Source organism: Diadema antillarum, unplaced genomic scaffold (assembly GCF_040938485.1).
Source record: "Diadema antillarum isolate AM-2024a unplaced genomic scaffold, OU_Dant_1.0 seq00001130_RagTag, whole genome shotgun sequence".
Taxonomy (NCBI): domain Eukaryota; kingdom Metazoa; phylum Echinodermata; class Echinoidea; order Diadematoida; family Diadematidae; genus Diadema; species Diadema antillarum.
The window spans coordinates 553,781-575,374 of record NW_027271943.1 but is presented as its reverse complement, the minus strand read 5'-3'; the positions used below and the strand labels follow the sequence as shown (position 1 = coordinate 575,374).

Sequence of the window (21,594 nt, the reverse complement as noted above, 5' to 3'; positions counted from 1 at the left end):
ACTGCAGCAGTAGTATTTAGTAGTGGAGTGTAGTAGTAGTAGTAGTAGTAGTAGTAGTAGTAGTAGTAGTAGTAGTAGTAGTAGTAGTAGTAGTAGTAGTAGTAGTAGCAGTAGTAGTAGTAGTAGTAGCTAGTATGATGGTCCAGTAGTAGTCGTAGTACTAGTAGCAGTACCGTTGGCAGTAGCAGGGAGGTGGCTGGTAGTAGTGGTTGTAGTGGTAAGGTTGCTCGATCTGCAGATAGAGAGAAAGGAGTGAGTAGCTGCTGAGCTAACATCTAGACAAGGAAGAAAGACCCCCCCCCCCCCTCCCACCATTTATAAGCACAACTCTGCATGGTGGGATATCAGGTGATAAAGTAAATGACCCTATGGAGGAAGGGTATCACATTATTTCTTTGTGAGAAATGGAATGCTGATGATCTAAGACAAAACGGAGACAGAATGAGGGCAGCCCCTAATGGCAAATCTCCGATGTAGGATGATTGATTGATAATGTGGCTCTTCTGATAAAAAACTGGGTTTTTTTTTTCTTCTCCTCAGGTTGCACACTTTTGATTGGTTTCACTCTGGTATCCCATGATGATATGAAAACAGCGAAGTATCAAGAATAGCAGCATACATATACATGATCTTCAGAAGCTGTTTTCTTTGTTTTCTCTTCTTTTTATGTAAAGAATTACTGATCTCTCTTCTTTTGATTTTCATCTGTACCATTCAGTAAAATCATACAAAGTGGATTGTGTGTTTTCGGTGACAACTGTAATCTCAGCAAGTGGCCCGGGAAGTGCTGTCAAGCATAGCTGAGTGAAAGTCAGTGAAAACATAATGTATTGCTTGATTATGTGTGTGGACTTTTGTTGTGTGATGTCATATATATATGATGTGCTTCTGACACATTTGAGACCTAGTAGGAGTAGTACCAAGAAAATATCAAAGGAGGTATACCAGTATCCAAAAAGGTATCCACGGAGGTATCCAAGGAGGTATCCGAGGAGGTATCCGAGGAGGTATCCAAGGAGGTATCCAAGGAAGTATCATACCTCCTTGGTAGGACCAAGGAATTTGGAAATGCTGTGAGGCAGTCTCAAATGTTGTTTAACCCTTTGAAAACCAGTCTTGAGTATACTTTGGCAGGTGTCTATATTGGGAAATGCATGTTACAGCAAAATCAAATCGTCCTCAACAGGGTAAATGCTTCCACTTGAAACATCCTCAATTGATGTATCACTGGTATCTGCTCTTACATCGACCCGAGCTATTCTGTATGACACTGACTCCGTACATGACTTGAAATCATTTGAAGTTCATGCTACCAGCTGTCTCATCTCAGCCTCCCTCAGTTCTTCATCAGCGATTATTCATCTCTGATACTCTGCACCCTCAATTGGCCCATTAACACACATCCATTATCATTTTTTTTTTTGGGGGGGGGGGGAGGAGGGCATGATGCAAAGATCAATGTTGTCAGTTGCTGTTCACACATGGTCACAAAAAGTTCCACTTGCTGCAAGCAAAGCAACTGAAATCTCCAAATTGGGCATGTCTATAAAGCAGTATGTTAAGCATCCTCACTCCGGGTCTAGTTAGGTGAGTTGCATCATGGGATTTATTTTCTTCCTTTGTTCGCACACACTGCGAGAAGCACATTACCATGGAGGTTTTAACAACAAAAGCTAGAGTGACTGACCTGTGAACTGCGATGCATATTGCAACACTTCTGTAGATTTTGGGTGTGTGTGTGTGTGTGCGTACACTAAAAAAAAAAAATTGTTTTTTCAAATCATGTTGCAAAAATGGATTATAAAACAAAATAACATTTCCTGGTGTATGAGAAGGGGCCAGTTGTAAGCACATAGACGTGTCTCAGACTTTTTGAGCCCATCAAACACTGACCCGATAAACCCTTGGTGTAAACATTTATCCCCACAGATGATGGTATATTTTTTCTACGAAGTTTTTTATTTTTATTTTTTAGTTGAGTCAAGGCGATCGATGTATGGGAAGGAATCCTTTATCGCCTCGTCTGTTCAGCTATGCCTTAAGTCGTCGCTGGCTGCCCAAAACAGGAAATGCTTATCAGGGCGCTCTATCAGAGAGGTTGGCCGAGGGAAATCGTAGATGAGGGGCTACCTAGCAGCAACTGGCCAGTGCTGTTAAATTGCTACCTCTTACCCCCTCCCGTTTTACCCCTCCCCCTCCCCCCTTCACCTCTCTCTCTTTCTTTTTCTCTCTGTCTCCCTGTCTGGTGATTTGTGATTAACGTACTCCTTTAAAACAAACAAGAAAAGGAGGATTCATCCAAGATTCTTGTCTCATCTCCAGAAAAAGTTGGGGAACATTTGTGCGATTTGGCGCTGGCAGTGGCAGAAGCGCCAGCGCTGTGAGAGTTGCTTTTATTGCTCTGGGGACTGCGCCATCGCCTGCCATTGGGAGATATCTTATCTGTGACGGCTGGAGGTGTGGCTTCGCGTCTAATTAATGGCGCAATGATTTGGATATATTGTAAATTGGCTCAATCATGCCCACTTGCTTGTGTCCCATTTATGTGTGTGTGTGTGTGTGTGTGTGTACATTGCATATGTACAGTGTGTGTGTCTGTGCAAGTTGAATGTCTTCTCTCTTTTTTTTTTTGAGGGGGGGGGGGAATAGATAAAGTAATTATGAGCTGCCATATTTCATTCCATGCTCTGCATTTAGAGCCCTGCACTGCCATTCATAACTTTTGCACACATGTGGTACACCTCATCATATTATTGATGGTACATCCCATGCCTCAATGTCAACCCTGTCATTGCACTTTGGTGAGAGTGCATTTCATCTTTCTTGAAGAAAAGTGTAGCCTACACTCCTGAGGTTTCTGTAGTGAGACAGATTGGACTTTAGATTATCTACTGGCCAATTCCTGAGTGTAAGAAGTGCCCTTGTAGTTCTGAAATGTCTCATGTCACTGATATTCTCCAGTCCTTGGACAGGTATGAAAGAGGTCTACCTGGTTTTTGAATTGTTCACCAGATAGGGTCATCCAGGTATTTTGACAACTAACTGTGGGGCATTTACCTAGGTACAGTGCAAAAAAACAAAACAAAACAAAACAAAAACAAAACAAAACAAAATAAATAAAACTAAACTAAACTAAACTAAACAAACAAACAAAGAAAAAGTTTTTTATTTTCCACCAGTTAGTACATTGCCAAAAACAAAACAAAACAACAACAACAGAAAGTTTCCACAATTTTGGTATCAAATAATATTATGTGCAAGAAAAAGCAGAATGTTCATGTTTGGAAGTAATTAGCAGTGATTACACACAACTTGCGGCTTTCTTTGAATGAAGGGAGGTAGATAGGAGATTCTCTACACCGAGGTTGAATGTCACATGACCAAATAGCAGAGTAAAAGTGGCAAGCTTGGGAGCGAGCATTTACACTGGCAACAACAACAACAAAATTGAATAAAATTTAAGAGTTAAAAAAAACAACACTCCACTTCTAAGGAGGACTTTTGATTTCAGTTTTTGCTGTCATAAAGGTAGTTGCCTAGAAACTTTTGACTAAAAAGAAAAGAAAAAAAAAATCACCCCAAAACGGGTGTGTGTTGGAAAAAAATTACAGTGGAAATGTAAATACTTCTAAGATTATTCAAATTCATAAAGGGCAGGGCAAGTTGAAAATCAGTTTGCAATCCTCTTAAGATTGTTTGGTTTTTTTGCTTAAGACTATAATATGTTAAACTGAAGAGATGCTACCCACAGGCCCACTCCTCCTGGAATCATTTCTATTGCCTGTCACTTGATTTGAACCCACAAATTGTTCTAGAGGAGATGGTATCTTCAGGTAACTTAAAGGGAAAGTAAACCCAAAGAGCAATGTGGATTGAGTGAAAGCAGCAACATTAGGAGAACACATCAGTGAAAGTTTGAGGAAAATCGGACAATCGATGCAAAAGTTATGAATTTTTAAAGTTTTGGTGTTGGAACCGCTGGATGAGGAGACTACTAGAGGATATGACGTATGAGTGGACAACAATACAAAGAAAATATAAAGGAAATTCAACAAAAATTCACTTTTCTAGAATTATGAAAGAGCAACGGACCAACCGCTTTCAGAAAGCAGGGGGACTAATTGCTACCCTTAACATATGTCAATATCAAGTTGATGGAATTTGTAATTTTCATGAAAAATGGAATTTTGTAGTATTTTCTTTATATTTTCTTGGTATTGTTGTCCACTCATACGTCATAACCTCTAGTAGTCTCCTCGTCCAGTGGTTCCAACACCAAAACTTTAAAAATTCATAACTTTTGCATCCATTGTCCGATTTTCCTCAAACTTTCACTGATGTGTTCTACTAATGTTGCTGCTTTCACTCAATCCACATTGCTCTTGGGGTTTATCTTCCCTTTAAGTACGTTCTGATAATCAGCGAGGGCCTTATATCAATTTCAAACTCGATAAATACCTGGTAGGTCGTGCTGCATTCACCATCACATGTGGTTATGTTTGTTGTTGTTGGTTTTTTTTTTGGTAGTGGATAAGAAGATCTTTGCTGATGGATGATTCTGAGCATGAACTCTACCTACTGTGAGCATTCCTTTGATAAGATGTTGTACTCAATTTGTCCCTTTTGACCCAAGGGGGCAAAATGGATACCCGACTATGGAGAAGCACTGTCAGATAACAGCACTAGCATGGAAGCGGCATTTCTGTGATTATTAGGTGATCCGAGTATCCTCTCGGATCACCTTCTGTATCTGTACGGATTCTTTCTTCTTCTTCTTCTTCTTTCTTTATTTCTCCCCAAAAGTTGTGCAGAGGTTAGCTCAGAAAGTGCTATGCCTATCAAGTTCAAACTTATACCATGTATGTATCGTGTCCCAAAGACGGCAATCGAACTAAAATCAAAGTGATCAGGCGACCTTGACGTCACTATGACGTCATTATGTGAAAACACATTCTCAATCATATCTCATTAATGGAATGAAGTTTTTCAATGAAATTCACGTCACATTTATTTCAAGTTATGCGCATTCTACTCATATTCTCAAAATTCGCATTTTCTCTTGATACGTGCGCGTACGCGCGCGTTGAAATATTTGTATGCTCAAATCGAGCTCAAATTTTTTTTGCATACGTTTCAGACCATTTGGAGCATTTTTTGAAAAATTGATAAAATCGGACGGACGCGTACGCGCGCGCACATATACGCACGCACAGCTCATATGCAATAGAAATTTTCAGTTTCTTCACACGGATCGGATGTCCGAAATGTCAAGGAATATTTCTATCAAGTTTCAAGTCGATCCGACTCAATATGACGTCATACGGGCCCGTCAAATTCAAAATTCCGCGCGTGCGTCAATGGGGATACACAGTGCAACTATGCCAAAAAACCGCCAAATTTAAATCGGATTTTACTCGTCAGGATGGACGGTGACCCCCCATTTTCTTGATATATTCTAAAAGCTAATGAGTTGTACATGTCATTTCATAGGTTGGCGATACTGAAAAAATGATTAGAAGATATCAAATTTCTTAATAAAGTAAAAAAAGTAAATTTTCAAAATGACGTCATCAAATTTCAAATTCACTCGAGCGTATCTCACTTAAATTTCGCCAATTTTCACCTAGATTTCAGTATGTTGTAGCTTATGAAATGTTCTTTCATTAATATAATTACAACATTTTGATTGGATAACGTCATCACCTCGTAAAAATGGATTGAAAGTATCCTTGTAAAATTTGACCAGTTTACGTGTTATCTCTATGGGAGAGCAGTTTTTCTGGCAGAGAAAATTGACATGACTATCTTTTTCGAGCACTAGCTCACTTATGCTTCGGTGAATTTTTCCCAGATTTTAGTATGTTGTAGCTGAGACTTTGAGCTATCGTAAATGTGCACCCCCATTTTTTCCTACGACGTCGGCATCACGTCAAAAAACTTGGTTGAAAAATTGCATGTGGCTTCGATGCAGCGTCATTTTGCTTAATACACAGGGCCTATGGAGCATGAAACAGGTCATTGCACAGCGCATCCGACTCGTAATCCTAAGGTCCCTGGTTCGATGCTCACCCCTGCCAGTTTTTTTATATATTTTTTTAACACTTTTTTTTCTTCTTTTTCTTTAGTTAGTGTGAATCTCCTTTCCTAAGTTTATCTTTTTCTGATTTTTTCATGCTTCTCCTTCAAATTTCTATAAAAATAACATAATTTTTTCTTTATTTGTCTTTCTTTCTACTACTTTCTGTGCAATAGATGAACAATAACAATGGCTATTAATCCCATATTTTGCACATGTTTTGTTCATGTCACGTATATTATTTCATAAAATAACAATTACTTGATCGGACACCATCTTGGGTATGTAAATTAGGGTCAAAGGTCATAAATGTTCCATCCTGTATCTTGGTGAATACATGTCCTATCTCTCCCATATTTTGCACACGCAAAGACCATGTTACAAGAATCATTTCACAAAATAACGACTTTTTGCTCGGATGCCATCATGTCTGTGCAAAGTGGGGTCAAAGGTCATATATTCTTCTTTCTGCATCTTCATTATGACGTGTTATCTCTATGGGAGTGCAGTTTTTCTGCAAATGAAATTTGACATGACTATCTTTTTCGAGCACTAGCTCACTTATGCTTCGGTGAATTGCTCCCAGATCTTAATATGTTTTAGCTGAGACTTTGGGCTATCGTATTTTACCCTTCGTTTTTTCATACAATGTCGGGATCACGTTAAAAAACTTGGTTGAAATTAAAGCTTATCTTCAATGTATTGAAATATGTCTTTCTTTCTGCAACTTTCTTTGCAATAACTCAAGAAAAACAGCGTCTATCACCCTCAAAGTTTGCACATGTTTAGTTCATGTCACGTACATTATTTCATAAAATAACAACTTCTTAGTCAGACACCATCTTGGGTATGTAAATTAGGGTCAAAGGTCATAAATGTTTCATTCTGTATCTCAGTGAATACATGTCCTATCTCTTCCATATTTTGCACACGCAAAGACCATGTTACAAGAATCATTTTACGAAATAACCACTTTTTGCTTAGATGCCATCCTGGCTGTGCAAAGTGGGGTCAATGGTCAAATATACTTCATTCTGTATCTTCGTTACAGTGTATACGGAATTTGGTACCAAAGATGGCAGGTCTGACTCGCTTTTCTAAATGAGATTCCAAATATCACACGGCAAATGTCCCTAAACACACCTGAAACCTGTATGGTCATGCCTAAATTATGTATTTGTTGCTGTATCTTCGTTATCTAGTGTATACAGAATTTGGTACCAAAGATGACAGATATGACTCCCTTTTTTAAATGAGAATCCAAACATCACACGGCCAATGTCTCTAAAAGCAGATGAAACCTGTATGGTCATGCCTATTGCGATCAGACCTCGAATCATTGATTAAAAAAAAATCGGATCACCTTAATTTGTCAGTAATGACAAATTACAATCTCTAGTTTTTCTTCTTCTTTATTTCTCCTCAAAAGTTGTGCAGAGGTTAGCTCAGAAAGTCCGCTGCCTGTCAATTTCAAAATTATATCATGTATGCATCATGTCCCAAAGACGGCAAATCTAATGTATCATTGTGATCAGTCGACCGTGACGTCACTATGACGTCATTATATGAAAACACATTCTCAATCATATCTCATTAATGAAACAGAATTTTTCAATGAAATTTACGTCACATATATTTCAAGTTATGCGCATTCTACTCATGTTCTCAAAATTCATATTTTCTCTTAAAACGTGCGCGTACGCGCGCGTTGAAATATTTGTATGCTCCAATCGAGCTCAAAATTTTTTTGCACACGTTTCAGACCATTTGGAGCATTTTTTGAAAAATTGAAAAAATCGGACGGACGCGTACGCGCGCGCGCATATACGCACGCACAGCTCATATGCAATTGAAATTTCCAGTTTTTTCACTTTGATCGCATGTCTGAAATGTCAAGGAATATTTATACCACGTTTCAAGTCAATCCGACTCAATATGACGTCATACGGGGCCGTCAAAGTTGAAATTCCGCGCGCGCGTCAATGGCGATATACAGTGCAACTATGCCAAAAAACTGCCAATTTTAAATCCGATTTTACTCGTCAGGATGGACGGTGACCCCCCATTTTCTTTACATATATTGAAAGCTGATGAGTTGTACATGTCATTTCATGGGTAGGCAATGCTGACAAAATGATTAAAAGATATCAAATTTCTTAATAAAGTAAAAAAAGTAAATTTTCAAAATGACGTCATCAAATTACAAGTTTACTCGAGCGTATCTCACTTATCCTCTGCCAATTTTCTCCCATATTTCAGTATGTTGTAGCTTATGAAATGTTCTTTCATTAATGTAAAAACAACATTTTGATTGGATGACGTCATCGCCTCGTAAAAATGGATTGAATGTATCCTTGTAGAATTTGACCAGTTTACGTGTTATCTCTATGGGAGAGCAGTTTTTCTGGCAGTGAAAATTGACATGACTCTCTTTTTCGAGCACTAGCTCACTTTTGCTTCGGTGAATTTTTCCCAGATTTTAGTATGTTGTAGCTGAGACTTTGGGCTATCGTAAGTGTGCCCTTCATTTTTTCATACGACGTCGGCATCACGTCGAAAAACCTGGTTGAAAATGGCACGTGGCTTCGATGCAGCGTCATTTTGCTTAATACACAGGGCCTATGGAGCATGAAATACTGCGTAGGTCATTGCATAGCGCATCCGACTCGTAATCCTAAGGTCCCTGGTTCGAGGCTCACCCCTGCCAATATTTTTTTTCATTTTTTTAAACACTTTTTTTCTTCTTTTTCTTTAGTTAGTCTTAATCTCCCTTCCTAACTTTATCTTTTTCTGATTTTTTTATGCTTCTCCTTCAAATTTCTATAAAATAACATATTTTTTTCTTTATTTTTCTTTCTTTCTACTACTTTCTGTGCAATAGATGAACAACAACAATGGCTATCAATCCCATATTTTGCACATGTTTAGTTCATGTCACGTACATTATTTCATAAGATAACAACTACTTGATCAGACACCATCTTGGGTATGTAAATTAGGGTCAAAGGTCATAAATGTTTCATCCTGTATCTTGGTGAATACATGTCCTATCTTTCCCATATTTTGCACACACAAAGACCATGTAACAAGGATCATTTCACAAAATAACCACTTTTTGCTCAGACGCCATCTTGGGTGTGCAAAGTGAGGTCAAAGGTCATATGTACTTCTTTCTGTATTTTCGTTATGACGTGTTGTCTCTATGGGAGGGATTTTTTTTTAATGTGAAAATCGACATGCTTTTCTTTATCGAGCACTAGCTCTCACTTACCCTTCGGTGAATTTCTCCCAGATTTTATGTTGTACCTAAGACTTTGCATTTTGCATCTTGGTGAAAACCTGTCCTATCTTTGCCATATTTTGCACACGAATATAGACGATGTCGCAAGAATCATTTCACAAAATAACCACTTTTTCCTCAGATGCCATCTTGGGAGTGTAAAGGTGGGTCAAAGGTCATATGTATTCGTTGCTGTATCTTCGTTATTCAGTGTATACAGAATTGGTACCAAAGATGGCAGATATGACTCCCTTTTCTTAATGAGAATCCAAACCTCACACGGCCAATGTCTCTAAACACAGATGAAACTTGTATTGTCATGCCTATTACGATCAGGACTCGAATCATTGATTAAAAAAAAAAAATCGGATCACCTTAATTTGTCAGTGATGACAAATTACAATCTCTAGTTGATTGTGGTATTATTGTTATCATTATTGAAATCATAATCATTATTATCACCACAATTATCATTATTGCTTTCTTTTTTTTCCAGCTGACAGTGATCTGGATGAATCCATGGAGCAATCTGGTTTGACTCCATCACCAGCAAACCAAGAACACAATGGCGATGAGCTGGGCAGCAGCCATCCACCGTCGGAAGGGTGCGCATCGCCAGATCCCAGTGGGCCGGACAAGGGGGCCGGCCCTATCTACACGTGGCCTGTGAAGGAGGGCACTACTCTGGGGCCGTTCTCAGCTCGGATTGAACCAACCCTTGGGGAGAGCAACAGGGAAAACTCGGTACATCAATAATTTTGGATACTATATGGGTTCAACTGTACTTCTGTAGAAAACTCTTGGCATACCAGCTTCAGTTTTGAAATGTTTGCCAGAAGTGTGACTTTGTCATATTTGTGAATATGACGCAAGCTATGTTCACAATGGCATACCTTCTTGAAGACATTTCTTTCTTCTTTATCTTTAAGAAGCTTGATTTTAGATGTGTCTCACCTTTTCAGCACAGCAAAATCTTTCTAAAGTGAAAATCCATAACAGTTTGATCTACACTATAGAGACATATGTCAGAATTTTCCAGTGGTAGATTAAAACTGAAGGTAGTGCCCCTTTGTCTCCTAGATGATAGATTATCCAGATCTATCAATAGCTCTTGGGGTTTCAAATGTCAGCATGCAATTTGTTGTTGAAACAAAGCATAGGACAAGATCTCTATAACTTGTTCTCATAGATGAAGAGAAGCTAGATTCCTGCGGGCATTGTGTGAGGTGTATCCTGCCGGCTAATGTCTGACATTTTGTGTTCGATTATAGCGAAGGATGTGAACAATGGAAAATAAGGGCATTGTACCGTGGAGTTCGTTTGGATAAGCCAACTGAGATGGGCATGATAAGAGATTGATACCGACAATTGATGATTGTACTGTTAGATGTTTGCCAGCATCACCACAGAGAAATACATGTAACGGGACTCTCATTGATTTTTATGTATCTATTTTTGTTTGTTTGTTTGGGGGGGGGGGGGGGTTGTGTTTTTGTTGGATTGAAAGAGTGTTTAAGCCCAGAATGCTGCGGAGTGCAGAGTGATAGTTTCAAAGTTTGGTGTAGGAGAGAATCAGCTGGTGGGCAGTTGGTGCTTGAGATGAATTCTTGAGCTGTTCTGTTTTGTAGAGCCATTTCTGGACTATTTTTATCATGCTTATTTCATCACAGAACTCTTTTAAAGGGATCACATAGTTTTGGTTGAGACCTAACTTCAGTTTTTGAACATTTTTTTTTTTTGGGTGAGATGATGAGAAACCTCTTATGAAATATGAAAGAGCATGTAATTCCAAAAACCCAAAACAGAGCAATCCTAATAAAAGGTGGGACCCATCTTTTATTTCGATCACTTTGTTTTACTTTGTTTTTGGATGTCTCAGCCATTTCAAAAGCCAATTTTCATTGAATAAACTTTGAATTCCTCGTAGAATGGTATGCTCTGTACTATTTCATGAGTGGTTTATCGGTATCTCACAAAAAGCTAAAAGCCCAATCCTCATCTCCACCAATACTATACCATTCCTTTAACCATGACTGTGCTTTGCCCACTGATTGGCATGTAAGCTGGGGAGCCTTCTTAATTTTCCAATTGGCGCAGATGTCTGGAAATTGATTGTCAGTGAGTAGAGATTACTTAATCCCACCTAATCCCTATTGTTATGTTACCATGGCCTTCCTGTTGGGACTTGGCACATTGCTATACCCGAGTAAGTTCACTAATTTTAACCCATTCAATACTGAATTCTGAAATCCCCGTACGCTTAATACACAGTCCAACGGGCTCCCGTATAGAATGGGTTGATATAGGTCATGATTTGAGGGATTATTGATTGCTGATGAAAAAAAGTTTGGCAACTTATACAGGTGAAGTGCTTGGACACAGAAATCTTTGTGGAAGACCAGCCTGACTTAGTGAGAAATATATGTAGAGCTATTATTCCTTTTTTGGTTTCCTGAGGAAAAACTGTGATAAATCTTCCTCATTTCCTGATTAGTTTCAATACCTCCTCACTGCATTAAATGCAAAAACACATTTTTGTAACATTCTGAATTTTCTGCTTGAGCTCTCTCACCTGCAGTCTTCAATAATACCTGCTCGTATAAAGCCGCGTTTATTTGCAGTAGATTAGATCTCATCTTCATGCTGACTGCCTAAGCAATAGTTTACACCTTGACTCGTCAGGGAATGTGGGGATGTTTGTTCGCTGGGTGAAACATGAGACATACAGACGTCAGAAAATTCAAAAAAAAAACGTTTTAAAGAATTGAGATCAACGAAGTGATAGTCGAGGTTGACTTTAACAAAGTATGAGCAGTTGTGGTGCTCTGTTATTTGTTCTTAATTTAGCATGAAGGGTCATTAAGTAATCGCATCACAACACCAAGTTTGTGACCATGGTTCTCCATAGCTTTATTCTTTTCGTTCCCACGGTCGTACTGCTCCAAGAATCATGATTAGCCATGCAGGGATATGGATGAATAAATTTTTATATCAGATGACTGTGGTATATTTTAATGCACCGAGCGATGTGCTATGTGAGTTTGGCACTAGTAAGCAAAAACTGTCTGAAATTGTGCCTCAAAGAGTTCCTGATTTTCCGAATTTGAACAAGGTGTCCAATGGTAAAGATAATTTCACATTTAAGCATTGTTACCTCTGCTCAATGAGTTAATTAGTATACTCATAAAGGTTCAGATGTATTGACAACAGAGAGGGAAATAGCTGAAATTTATGGGACTGTGTATGAGATAAAGCACCTGTACTGCAAATACTGAGATGAATTTGAGCCTTTTTTTATAATTTGCTCGTGAGATCAAATTTGAAGTCAGTCAATGCAATGGTAGTAGTAGTCACAGAGGGATATATGCCACTAACTTTCCCAGTCGATTCAAATGAAAAATTTCATCCCCTTTATAAAAGCGCAATAAAAACAAAGACACTGTTGCTTGTTAAATCACTGCACATGAATATTCATCAAACATTCTTTGAGAAAAATGACAGCAGGTTTTTATACAGTACAAGTTTTAATTTTTTTACTGCTTTTGTTTTCATCATGTTTGCAGCACCCATACCTGGCCATACCGTTGCTGCAGTATGTTGTGATTGTACTCGTGCCATGGTTCAGGAAGAATGTAAATCCAGAATTCTTGGACTATAGTTATGCAATACCCTGAAATGAGATTGCTGTTTGTCAAGATGAAATTAACTTGCATTTTACACTCCTCTGATAGATAACATCATGATTATCAGTATGTATAAGATAGGGGTTGTACGAAATCAGTCATTTGAAATCAACATCGTCATTAACATATTACTGAACATATTAATGAATTGTATGGAAGATATCAGTAGTTACTAGTCAAGTCAGTGCTTCACAAATTCATCAATAAACATTTAGTACTAGAAGTAACCTACACCTGTTACACATGGCCAACCCACTTTTAAATTTTTTTTTTTTTTTTGGGGGGGGGATTGAAAATTAACTATCTTCCTACTGATGATATGAGTTGTGAGAGCACTCTCCAGGTTCACTCTTTAAGGGATGGTTTAGTATTGGTTGAAGTGGGAATTCAGCTTTCAACTTTTTGCTAGATACTTAGAAACCACTTCATGAAATGTTGAAAAGCATACAATTCTAAGAGGAATTCAGACTTTTTCTGATGAAAATTGGTTTCGAAGTGGCCGAGATATCCAAAAACAGACTAAAACAAAATAAAAGGTGGGTCCCACCTTTTACTACAGTATGAGTGCTTTGTTTTGGATATCTCAGCTATTTTAAAAACAATTTTCATCAAATAAACTTTGAATTCCTCTTAGGATTATATGCTCTTTCATATTTCATGAGAGGTTTCTCATTGTCTCAAAAAATCACCATAAAAAACATTGAAAACCTGAAGTCCCATCTCTACCGAAACTGTACCATCCCTTATAATGCTTCAAATTGATTGCTTTGATGAGGACTCTCTGAAAATAATCTCTTTTTTTCTCCCTACCCCCCCCCCCCCCCCCCAAGATATGTGTGAGAGGAACAAGTGGGACAGCATTCAGTATCTTCATCCTTGAGTACTACTGTGATGAAATTCTCCATGGGAATAACATCAGACCCGTCAGCAAGCAAGGTGCCAAATCTGCCATCGTCTACATGTACAAGCCAGGTATATACACCCTTCTGAACCCATTCCATGCCAGAGACTTTGGACAACTGCTGATGCGTACAATGGTATGGGGTTTTCCGTGCCTTTGGCACTCCAAGCGCACAAAGGGTTAATTCACAGGGCACAATATGCCATGAGTGATTCAGCTCGCCAGCCATTGAATTTTGTGACGAGTTGACTGTGGCGGATCCAGAGGGAGGCACACCGGGCGTGCGCCCCCTCTTTTTTCTTTTCAGTTAAAACAAAAGAAATAACCTTTAATTTTATAAAGGCGCCTCCCCTCTACGGAATTTCTGGATCCGCCCCTGGTTGAGAAATCATTGACTCAATTGAAAGGAATGTTTTCAAATTTTTTGTTCAGAGTTGCCAAAGTTTTTCCAAGGTTTTCAAGTTGTCTGAGCATGCTGGTTCACCAGGAAATTTCCTTTCTTTGACCTTCAAATCAGGCAGACTTTCTTTGTGGTCGGATATGAATTAGGAAGCCACGAGTTGGGATTCCTGGTAATTGTCATTATAAAATCATACTTCCAGAGTTTGGAGATTAAACTGTATACTTCTTTCTTCCCAGAACATGTGATTATTCACAAATGGGAGATACAAATGTAACATGATATTCCTGAATGTGTTTCCTGCAAAAGAATGGAAACTTGAAGGCAAAGCAGTTGTGATAGCCATTTGTGCGTGTAGGGGAATTTGTACAGCTGCAGGAATTAGTAAACAAATTAACATGCTGTCATTGTGTCACTGCCCATAAGGCATATTTCTAACTGTGTTTATGCTTGGTCTCTTTTGTTTTCCAGACAAACAGCTCTACCTTCTCACCTTAAAAGACATTGCCAAACAGGATGCCATTTATACAATGTTCCTAGAAGCCAGTCAGGATAGGCACCCGAGGTCAGACGAGGTGGATGACCTCATTCAGTCGGAGGTCAATGCCCAGAAGCAACTGGCGGCCCAGCCTGCCCAGACTCCCTGTACAGCAGGTTTGTTGAAATCCCAGAGTAAACAGGGTGTGCAGAATTTCCTCTGGATGTTTGATAGCTTCCTTACCTCTGCCTTGCACTCCCCCTTTCAAATACCAAAGATAATGACTTGTTCCTCTTTAGGAGCCATTAAATTTTTTTTTCCTTCTGCAAAGGATTTGATGCTTGTTTTTTCTCCTCTCTTGATTTGTTGACAAGGCAAAGGCAGAGTATAGTCAGTGATCATCAGTCATTTGTCAGGCAGAGTATGATCAGTCATTCATCGTGAATTCTCAAAGCTCGAATGCTTTTGGTATCTGAATATTATGGCCAGTCCACTTACTCAGCTCTGTTAGCAAGTTGTTCTGTTGAAACAAACCAGAATGTATTTCAAATGCATGCTTATACAAGCAAGTTCACCATATACTGCAAAGAGGTCAATCATTGCTTCTTTTCGTATGTTGCCTGAAAGCAATCATTAAAAATTTCCTGCTTTGAAATTAGTTTTTTTTTTTGTTTAAATGGTGCATCATCATCATTATTATCAGCTCTATGTATGTACTCCGATATCATAGACACCTGAAATACTGATGGTTTTACTGCCTAGTCATTCCAGTAAATAGCCAGTTGTTTGTTTTTCTGAAAGTATTGAAGTATTGACTGAGTCTGCTGCAAAGCTAGAATTGGTTTATACTGTGCATTTAGGAGCTGCTTTTGATTCACACTACCTGTTATGTCATTATGCATTTTCAATTTTGATTATATGTTAAAAAAACAACACATTGCACCTAGTGTGCCTGTGAATGCATAGTCATGCAGTTCTGTATAATAGAGACATAATATGTAAGATTTCATGAAGAAGATATGCTCTTAAGCAGATGTGCATCTGAAAGCAACACATGTCTGTAGGCAGACTTTTATTTATTACGGGTTGGGAAATTAGTGATGCTCCATGCTCAATGACCACAAAGGACTATGGAAAAAGAGACAGTTGATGTCACTAAAAGAGTACTTGGTATGGAACTCCTTGTGCATTCTAGCAGGAGTGTTCCAGTATGTGCTGTCTTAAGTTCAAGTTTCTGGTACTTCAATTGAATAAAATAGTCTTCTTTTGTGTTATATTCTTTCAACAAGATGAGCTTCACCAGTCAAAGACTCCAGAGAAACACAACAGTCCACCGAGAAGTCAAATCGATGCAATCAAACAGCCTATTGAAGGTGAGTTTAAAATGCATGGATGTTTTTTTGTGTCACTTAATTTGCTTGTCAGCAATATCGATCAAGAATAAAATAATAAAAGTAGTGTTCTTATATCTTAAAATAGACTGTAGTCCCAATCAGTTTCAATGTCAATGCTCTAATATCACCTGTTTACATTCCTTGGCTGCTCCTGTAGACAACTCTTATGGTCAGCCTGATATTGTTTCACTATATACAGTGTACTTTAAAGAAATATACCCAGACAGTGAGGGTATAGATGTGTGTCTTATTTAAAGGACTGTTGGTTTGTAAGGTATATCAATAAATCATACATATTTGATACATCTTTAAAGTGCAGTGATCTAACAAAGGTGTATGAAAAATTTATATTTTACATTCCTCATGGACTGAGTTTTCAAGGGATTTTGATTGGTTATGCATTTCTGATACATCTTTAAACTGTAGTAATCAAATAATTTTCTCCTGAAAGATGTATGAAACACTTATATTTCCTTAATATTGATAGTAACAATAATATTCATTATTATGATAGATAATTTATTTATAGTAATCTAGTAATCACAGTGATAATGGAACTGATATTTCGTTATTATAGTTATGAAAACAGTGAAAGTGATGATGAGAAGCCTATTCCATCTAGAAAGTGGCCTTTGGAAAATAACAAGAAATTATCTTCACAGAGCTCAAGAAATTGAAAGGGTGCAGGATGAAGAAGGAACAAGTCTAAGCACACACATTGTAATGTTTGTTTCCCATTTGCAAATACAGATTAATTTTTATTAATGTTACAAAGATTATGTCCTGAAATTTTGTGACATTCTTAGTTGGCTTCATGTTTCTCCTACAACAGTACCATCTGTCAGCTGCCAGGCATGTGGTGTGACTTTCCGTAACCCGGCCAACCTCAGTGCTCATCAGCTGTATTACTGTGCAGCAAGGGAGACCGCCCCATTGCCAGTACCGTCCAGGGCCCGCCAGCACAGTCATCCAGGTACCTACAGGGAGACACCTGCCAGCAACTCCCTGCAGCTCAACGGTTCATCAGAGACCAGACAGCCGGAGGATTTGGTCTGTATCCTGTGCAAGGCACGCTTCTCTAACCTGACAAACTGCCTGAACCATATGGTCAAGTTGCACTCTGAGCAGAACTCCCAGGCATGTAGGTGCTGTAACTTCATCAGCGGTGACATCAAACTTCTCAAGGAGCACATGCTCATCCACATTCGGGGAAGCGGGATCAATCCCAACATCTTCATGGCATCACAGGGTCACAGTTCTCATGGTCCTCTCTCCATCAGTGGCAGTGATATCAGCAGAGACGCCAGACTGGAGCAGAAACAACAAAACAATCAAGATGCCCATCTGTCATCGCCAATGGACAACATCTCTGAGCAAGCGGAGGGATCTTTCGTTGCCAATAGAGATGACTCCATGAGAGATAGTGACAAGAAGTCGTCTGCAAGTCATGAGGTTCTGAGAAGAGACTCAAGCCCATCGGCCAGTGAGACGAGGAGGTCTCCTTCTGGAAGTTTGCCACACTCATCCAAGGATGAGACGAATGAGGGTCGTAGCACTTTCCAGCCAAGACCTGCAGGCAGGTTCCTCTGTGTGGAATGTGACATCACATTCTCCAACCACAAAAACTTCATTGCCCACAAGCAGTATTATTGTCAGGGACACTCGAAGGAGAGAAAAAAACCGGGGCAGATGTTGCCGTCGCATCCTGTTCCCCTTCACATGCCTCTGGCACAGTGTGCAGGCTGTGCAGCCATGTTTCCCAATGGGGACAAGCTGGCTGTTCATGCACTTTACTTTTGCCCTAGTCGCACTGCTGCTGTCAGTCAACAAAGAGCATCTGAAGAATCCACAGAGGAGAGATCAAGCCCCAAAACTAAAAGCGAAGAAGGTAGACCTGGTTCCGAAGACAGCAAGAATGTGAAAAGTGACCCAACAGCTGAAAGTTCTGAAGCTCCAAAGGTATCTGGGAAAGTCCAGAAAGATGGTTCCTCGAAGAGTAGCACTGAGAGTCGTGGCAGCAGTCCAGGCAAGGCAGAAGTTGTACCAAGTGTTCTACCAATCAAGGTGGATGGTTGTCCTCCAGCTGTTGGGCCAAGATCAGTTCTTCTAGCTCCAGGATATGTCCCAGCATACATTGGTCGGCAGGGTTCCTCGCCAGTGTACATTCTTGCATCTCACATGTTTATGGCACCCCATGGTGTGGCAGGCTCCCAGAAAGAAACAGCTATCCCTGTCTATCCTCACTGTGCTAATGGATCGCCTACTGGAAAGAACTTCCCCAGAGGAGAGAATGGTACACCATTTCCTGGGGAGAGACCATTGGATCTGTCAGTGCGTAAGAGAAAAGGAAGTGATGAGGTTGTCCAGCAAGAAGGCAGTGCCTCCAAAATTATTCGAGGGGAATCTCTCAGTGAGGAGTCATCATCACCAGCTCCATTGCACAGTTTGCCATCTGCAGCAAGCCGTCCATCCCATGCTGTATCCACCTCACCTGGACACGTGCAGGTGCAGTACAAGTGCCCTGGATGCCACATATCCTTCCATCGCTTTGATAGCCTCAGTGTTCATAGGCAGTTCTACTGCCAGAGTGAAAATGGAAGTGGAAGCCTGCCACAGACACCCACTTCCCCAATGGTACAGATGCATCCTGCCATTCCTTCCCTTCCCTACCATCAAGTTATATCCGGTCACAGTTCAACTAATGGTTCTGCTCTAGTTCCTGCACTAGCAACAGTTCAACTCCAAGATGATCCAGTGAGACCATCCAGTAGATGTGAAAAGGGAAGAACATCATCTAAAGAGAGCTCATCAGCAAATTCATATACTGAAGACATGGACACAGCAACTGCAGCTGATTCCAAGTCCCCACAACCGCTCGAGCAGAAGGAGAAAAACAAATCGTCAAAGTCTCCCAATAGCAGTGTCCTTGAACAACCTGCCATAAAGCAGGAACAGAGTGATGAGGAAGGTAATGCTCCACAGAACAATGATGTACCAAATGTATCTCCTGCAAGTACAGATCCTGTTAGGAATACACCAGAATTGCTCTCCCAGGTTAACACGAACACTAGCACCCTACATGGGCACAGCATGCCTATGTATGTGCCACCTGTCCTGAGGTATGTTTGTCCCTCGTGTGGTGTATCCTTTATGAAGTTTGAGTCTCTGTCTGCGCACCAACAGTTTTATTGCAGGGCTTCACAGGCTGCATTGGTGAGGGATATGAGCAGTCCAAAGGGTCGGGAAGTCAAGAAGGGTTATAGGCTCTCTGACACAGAGCCATCCGATGGGGCAGAGTGTATGTCCACGTCTCACTCCACTGGCAGCTCACCACAGGCTAATGAGAGATGCCACACAGGAGGTTCGGGGACAATGAAGACAGATGCTGCTCAGACGGAAAGCATGGATACAGCCGAGCCGTTCAATGCTGCCGGTGCAGAAGCTGCACTTCAAGAACATCCACATAGTTCTACAAACACAATAGTCGGAACCACTTCACGAGTGGGAAGTGTCAGTAACCCTTGTGAGATGATGAATGATGCATCCTCTGATAATACCACCTCAAGTGGAATGATTAGAGATGCAAGCAACGGTGAGGACAGACAATCCCCTGTCAGGGTGAAGCAGGAAATAATAGACTCTGATTCTGGCTCATGTACCAAGTCCCCAATGGATGCCAAAATGCATAGAGTTGAAGACAATAATAATTTCTTTCATGTCAAACAAGAGAAGCTTGATGATGATGATAAAGCTGATAGTTGCTCTTCTGCCAATCATCTGCCACAGCGATCCCCTTTGGGTGAGAGACAACCGAGCAGGAATCCTGTACCTTTGACCATTCAGAATGGACAGTGTAGGAGATCAGGGGAGGGCCAATCCCCAGACAGGCACTCCTGCCCTCCTCAGAAGCCGGACGAGTGTACTAACCCAAGACTGCCTTCGTCTGGTGGTGAGGTTCAAAGTGTGACCAACGGGTCTCTGGCAAATGGGAGACCTCCTCATGTGGTGATGAAACACTGTAGAACTTGCAACATCAGCTTTTCCAGCCTCTCCACATTCATTGCTCACAAGAAGTACTACTGTGCATCTCACCATGTCGCAAAGAATTGTGTTCAGTGACTTGGAGTCAGAGAATGGTAGATTTAGAAACTGAAGATGGTGTTTATCGTTAGTTCATGTTTTGTACAAACATGACTACATGGGTATTGTGATTTGCTATAAAAAAAAAGAAAGCAAAGACAGCTAAGCGGACAAGAAAAGAGTAGATGAGATTGTTTTGTTTATTTGATTAATATAAGATACTACCATTTGCCACCAAATCCCTAGTCTTATAGACATCTTTCTCTGCAATTTCTTTTCCAGTCCAAGGGTATCATACTGTAGTGAGTACATTCAGCCTCTAAAAATGTTTTGGATAATATACTGAGCTTGTACATCCATGAGGGAATGCACAAAGACATAAAGTGTGAATTGAAAGGGTTTTGCTTACAGCTGCGTATGCACACCAGATCACTGGAATGAAAAAAGTGATGAATTCGATGAGGCCTTCTGAAGTCTTGCCTTTTGTTTCTCTCCTGAGTTTCCTGTCTGACAGCCTATGACACATAACAATTTAGCTGTGTAGGTACAAGGTGAGGTGGTAGTGCATCATTTGTGCACTATTGCCACATCCATGCAGTTTTATCTGTGCCTGATATCTTGTATTTACATCGAGTATCATCAAAATTCTGTGCTCAATTTCATCTCTTACTACAAAATGTTACAGTTTTACATAAATTTGATTTATTTCTGAGGTGAGAGCCAGTGACTGATTGAATATGATTTTTAAACCACGTGTACACTTTGCTGGTTGATTTATGAATCACAGAGAATTGTGAACCGTAAAGTGTGCTTACTCAGAAAATATCACCGGGTAATTTTGTAGATTAATGCTTCTTGTACCCAAAAGTATCAACTGATAAACCAGTTGTACAGGTCATGTTGTTACTGTGATTCAACATCTCTCGACCAATCATGACCAGGGTTTTTGGAAATAAGTTCAATCATTCCAAAAGTTTACAACCCAAATAGTGGCTCATAGAGCAACACAACTCGATAAGATAATGTGTTCCTGTGTGCATGGAACAGACGGATGTTAGTAAAAGGTGATGTTTCACATGTTCAAGGCCGATGATTTCAGATGTGTTGTGAGTGACAGTGGATACTAGGTATGAAGGGAGATTAGATGACAAAGTACAGTACATGTTTTCACAAACTCTGATCTTTTGATTCCAATGCAACAGATTCTGTTTTCATTGCTTTTGAGTGATTATGCAAAAAAAAAAAAAATCTGATATCATAATTAAACTTTCTCAATCTCAAGAGCTTCTTGCAAGATTCCAC

The 21,594-nt window shown here is 39.8% G+C and overlaps 1 protein-coding gene across 1 annotated transcript; it reads left to right on the top strand.

Annotated features, from left to right (window-relative positions):
* Positions 1 to 9,852: 9,852 nt before the first annotated feature.
* On the top strand, positions 9,853 to 20,331 carry LOC139744037 (uncharacterized; the record flags this gene model as incomplete). Its single annotated transcript, XM_071654499.1, has 5 exons — positions 9,853 to 10,100; positions 13,870 to 14,011; positions 14,812 to 14,994; positions 16,108 to 16,191; positions 17,045 to 20,331. Coding segments are annotated over 5 exons (3,944 nt in total), but the record flags the coding sequence as incomplete, so codon positions are not given.
* Positions 20,332 to 21,594: the final 1,263 nt, after the last annotated feature.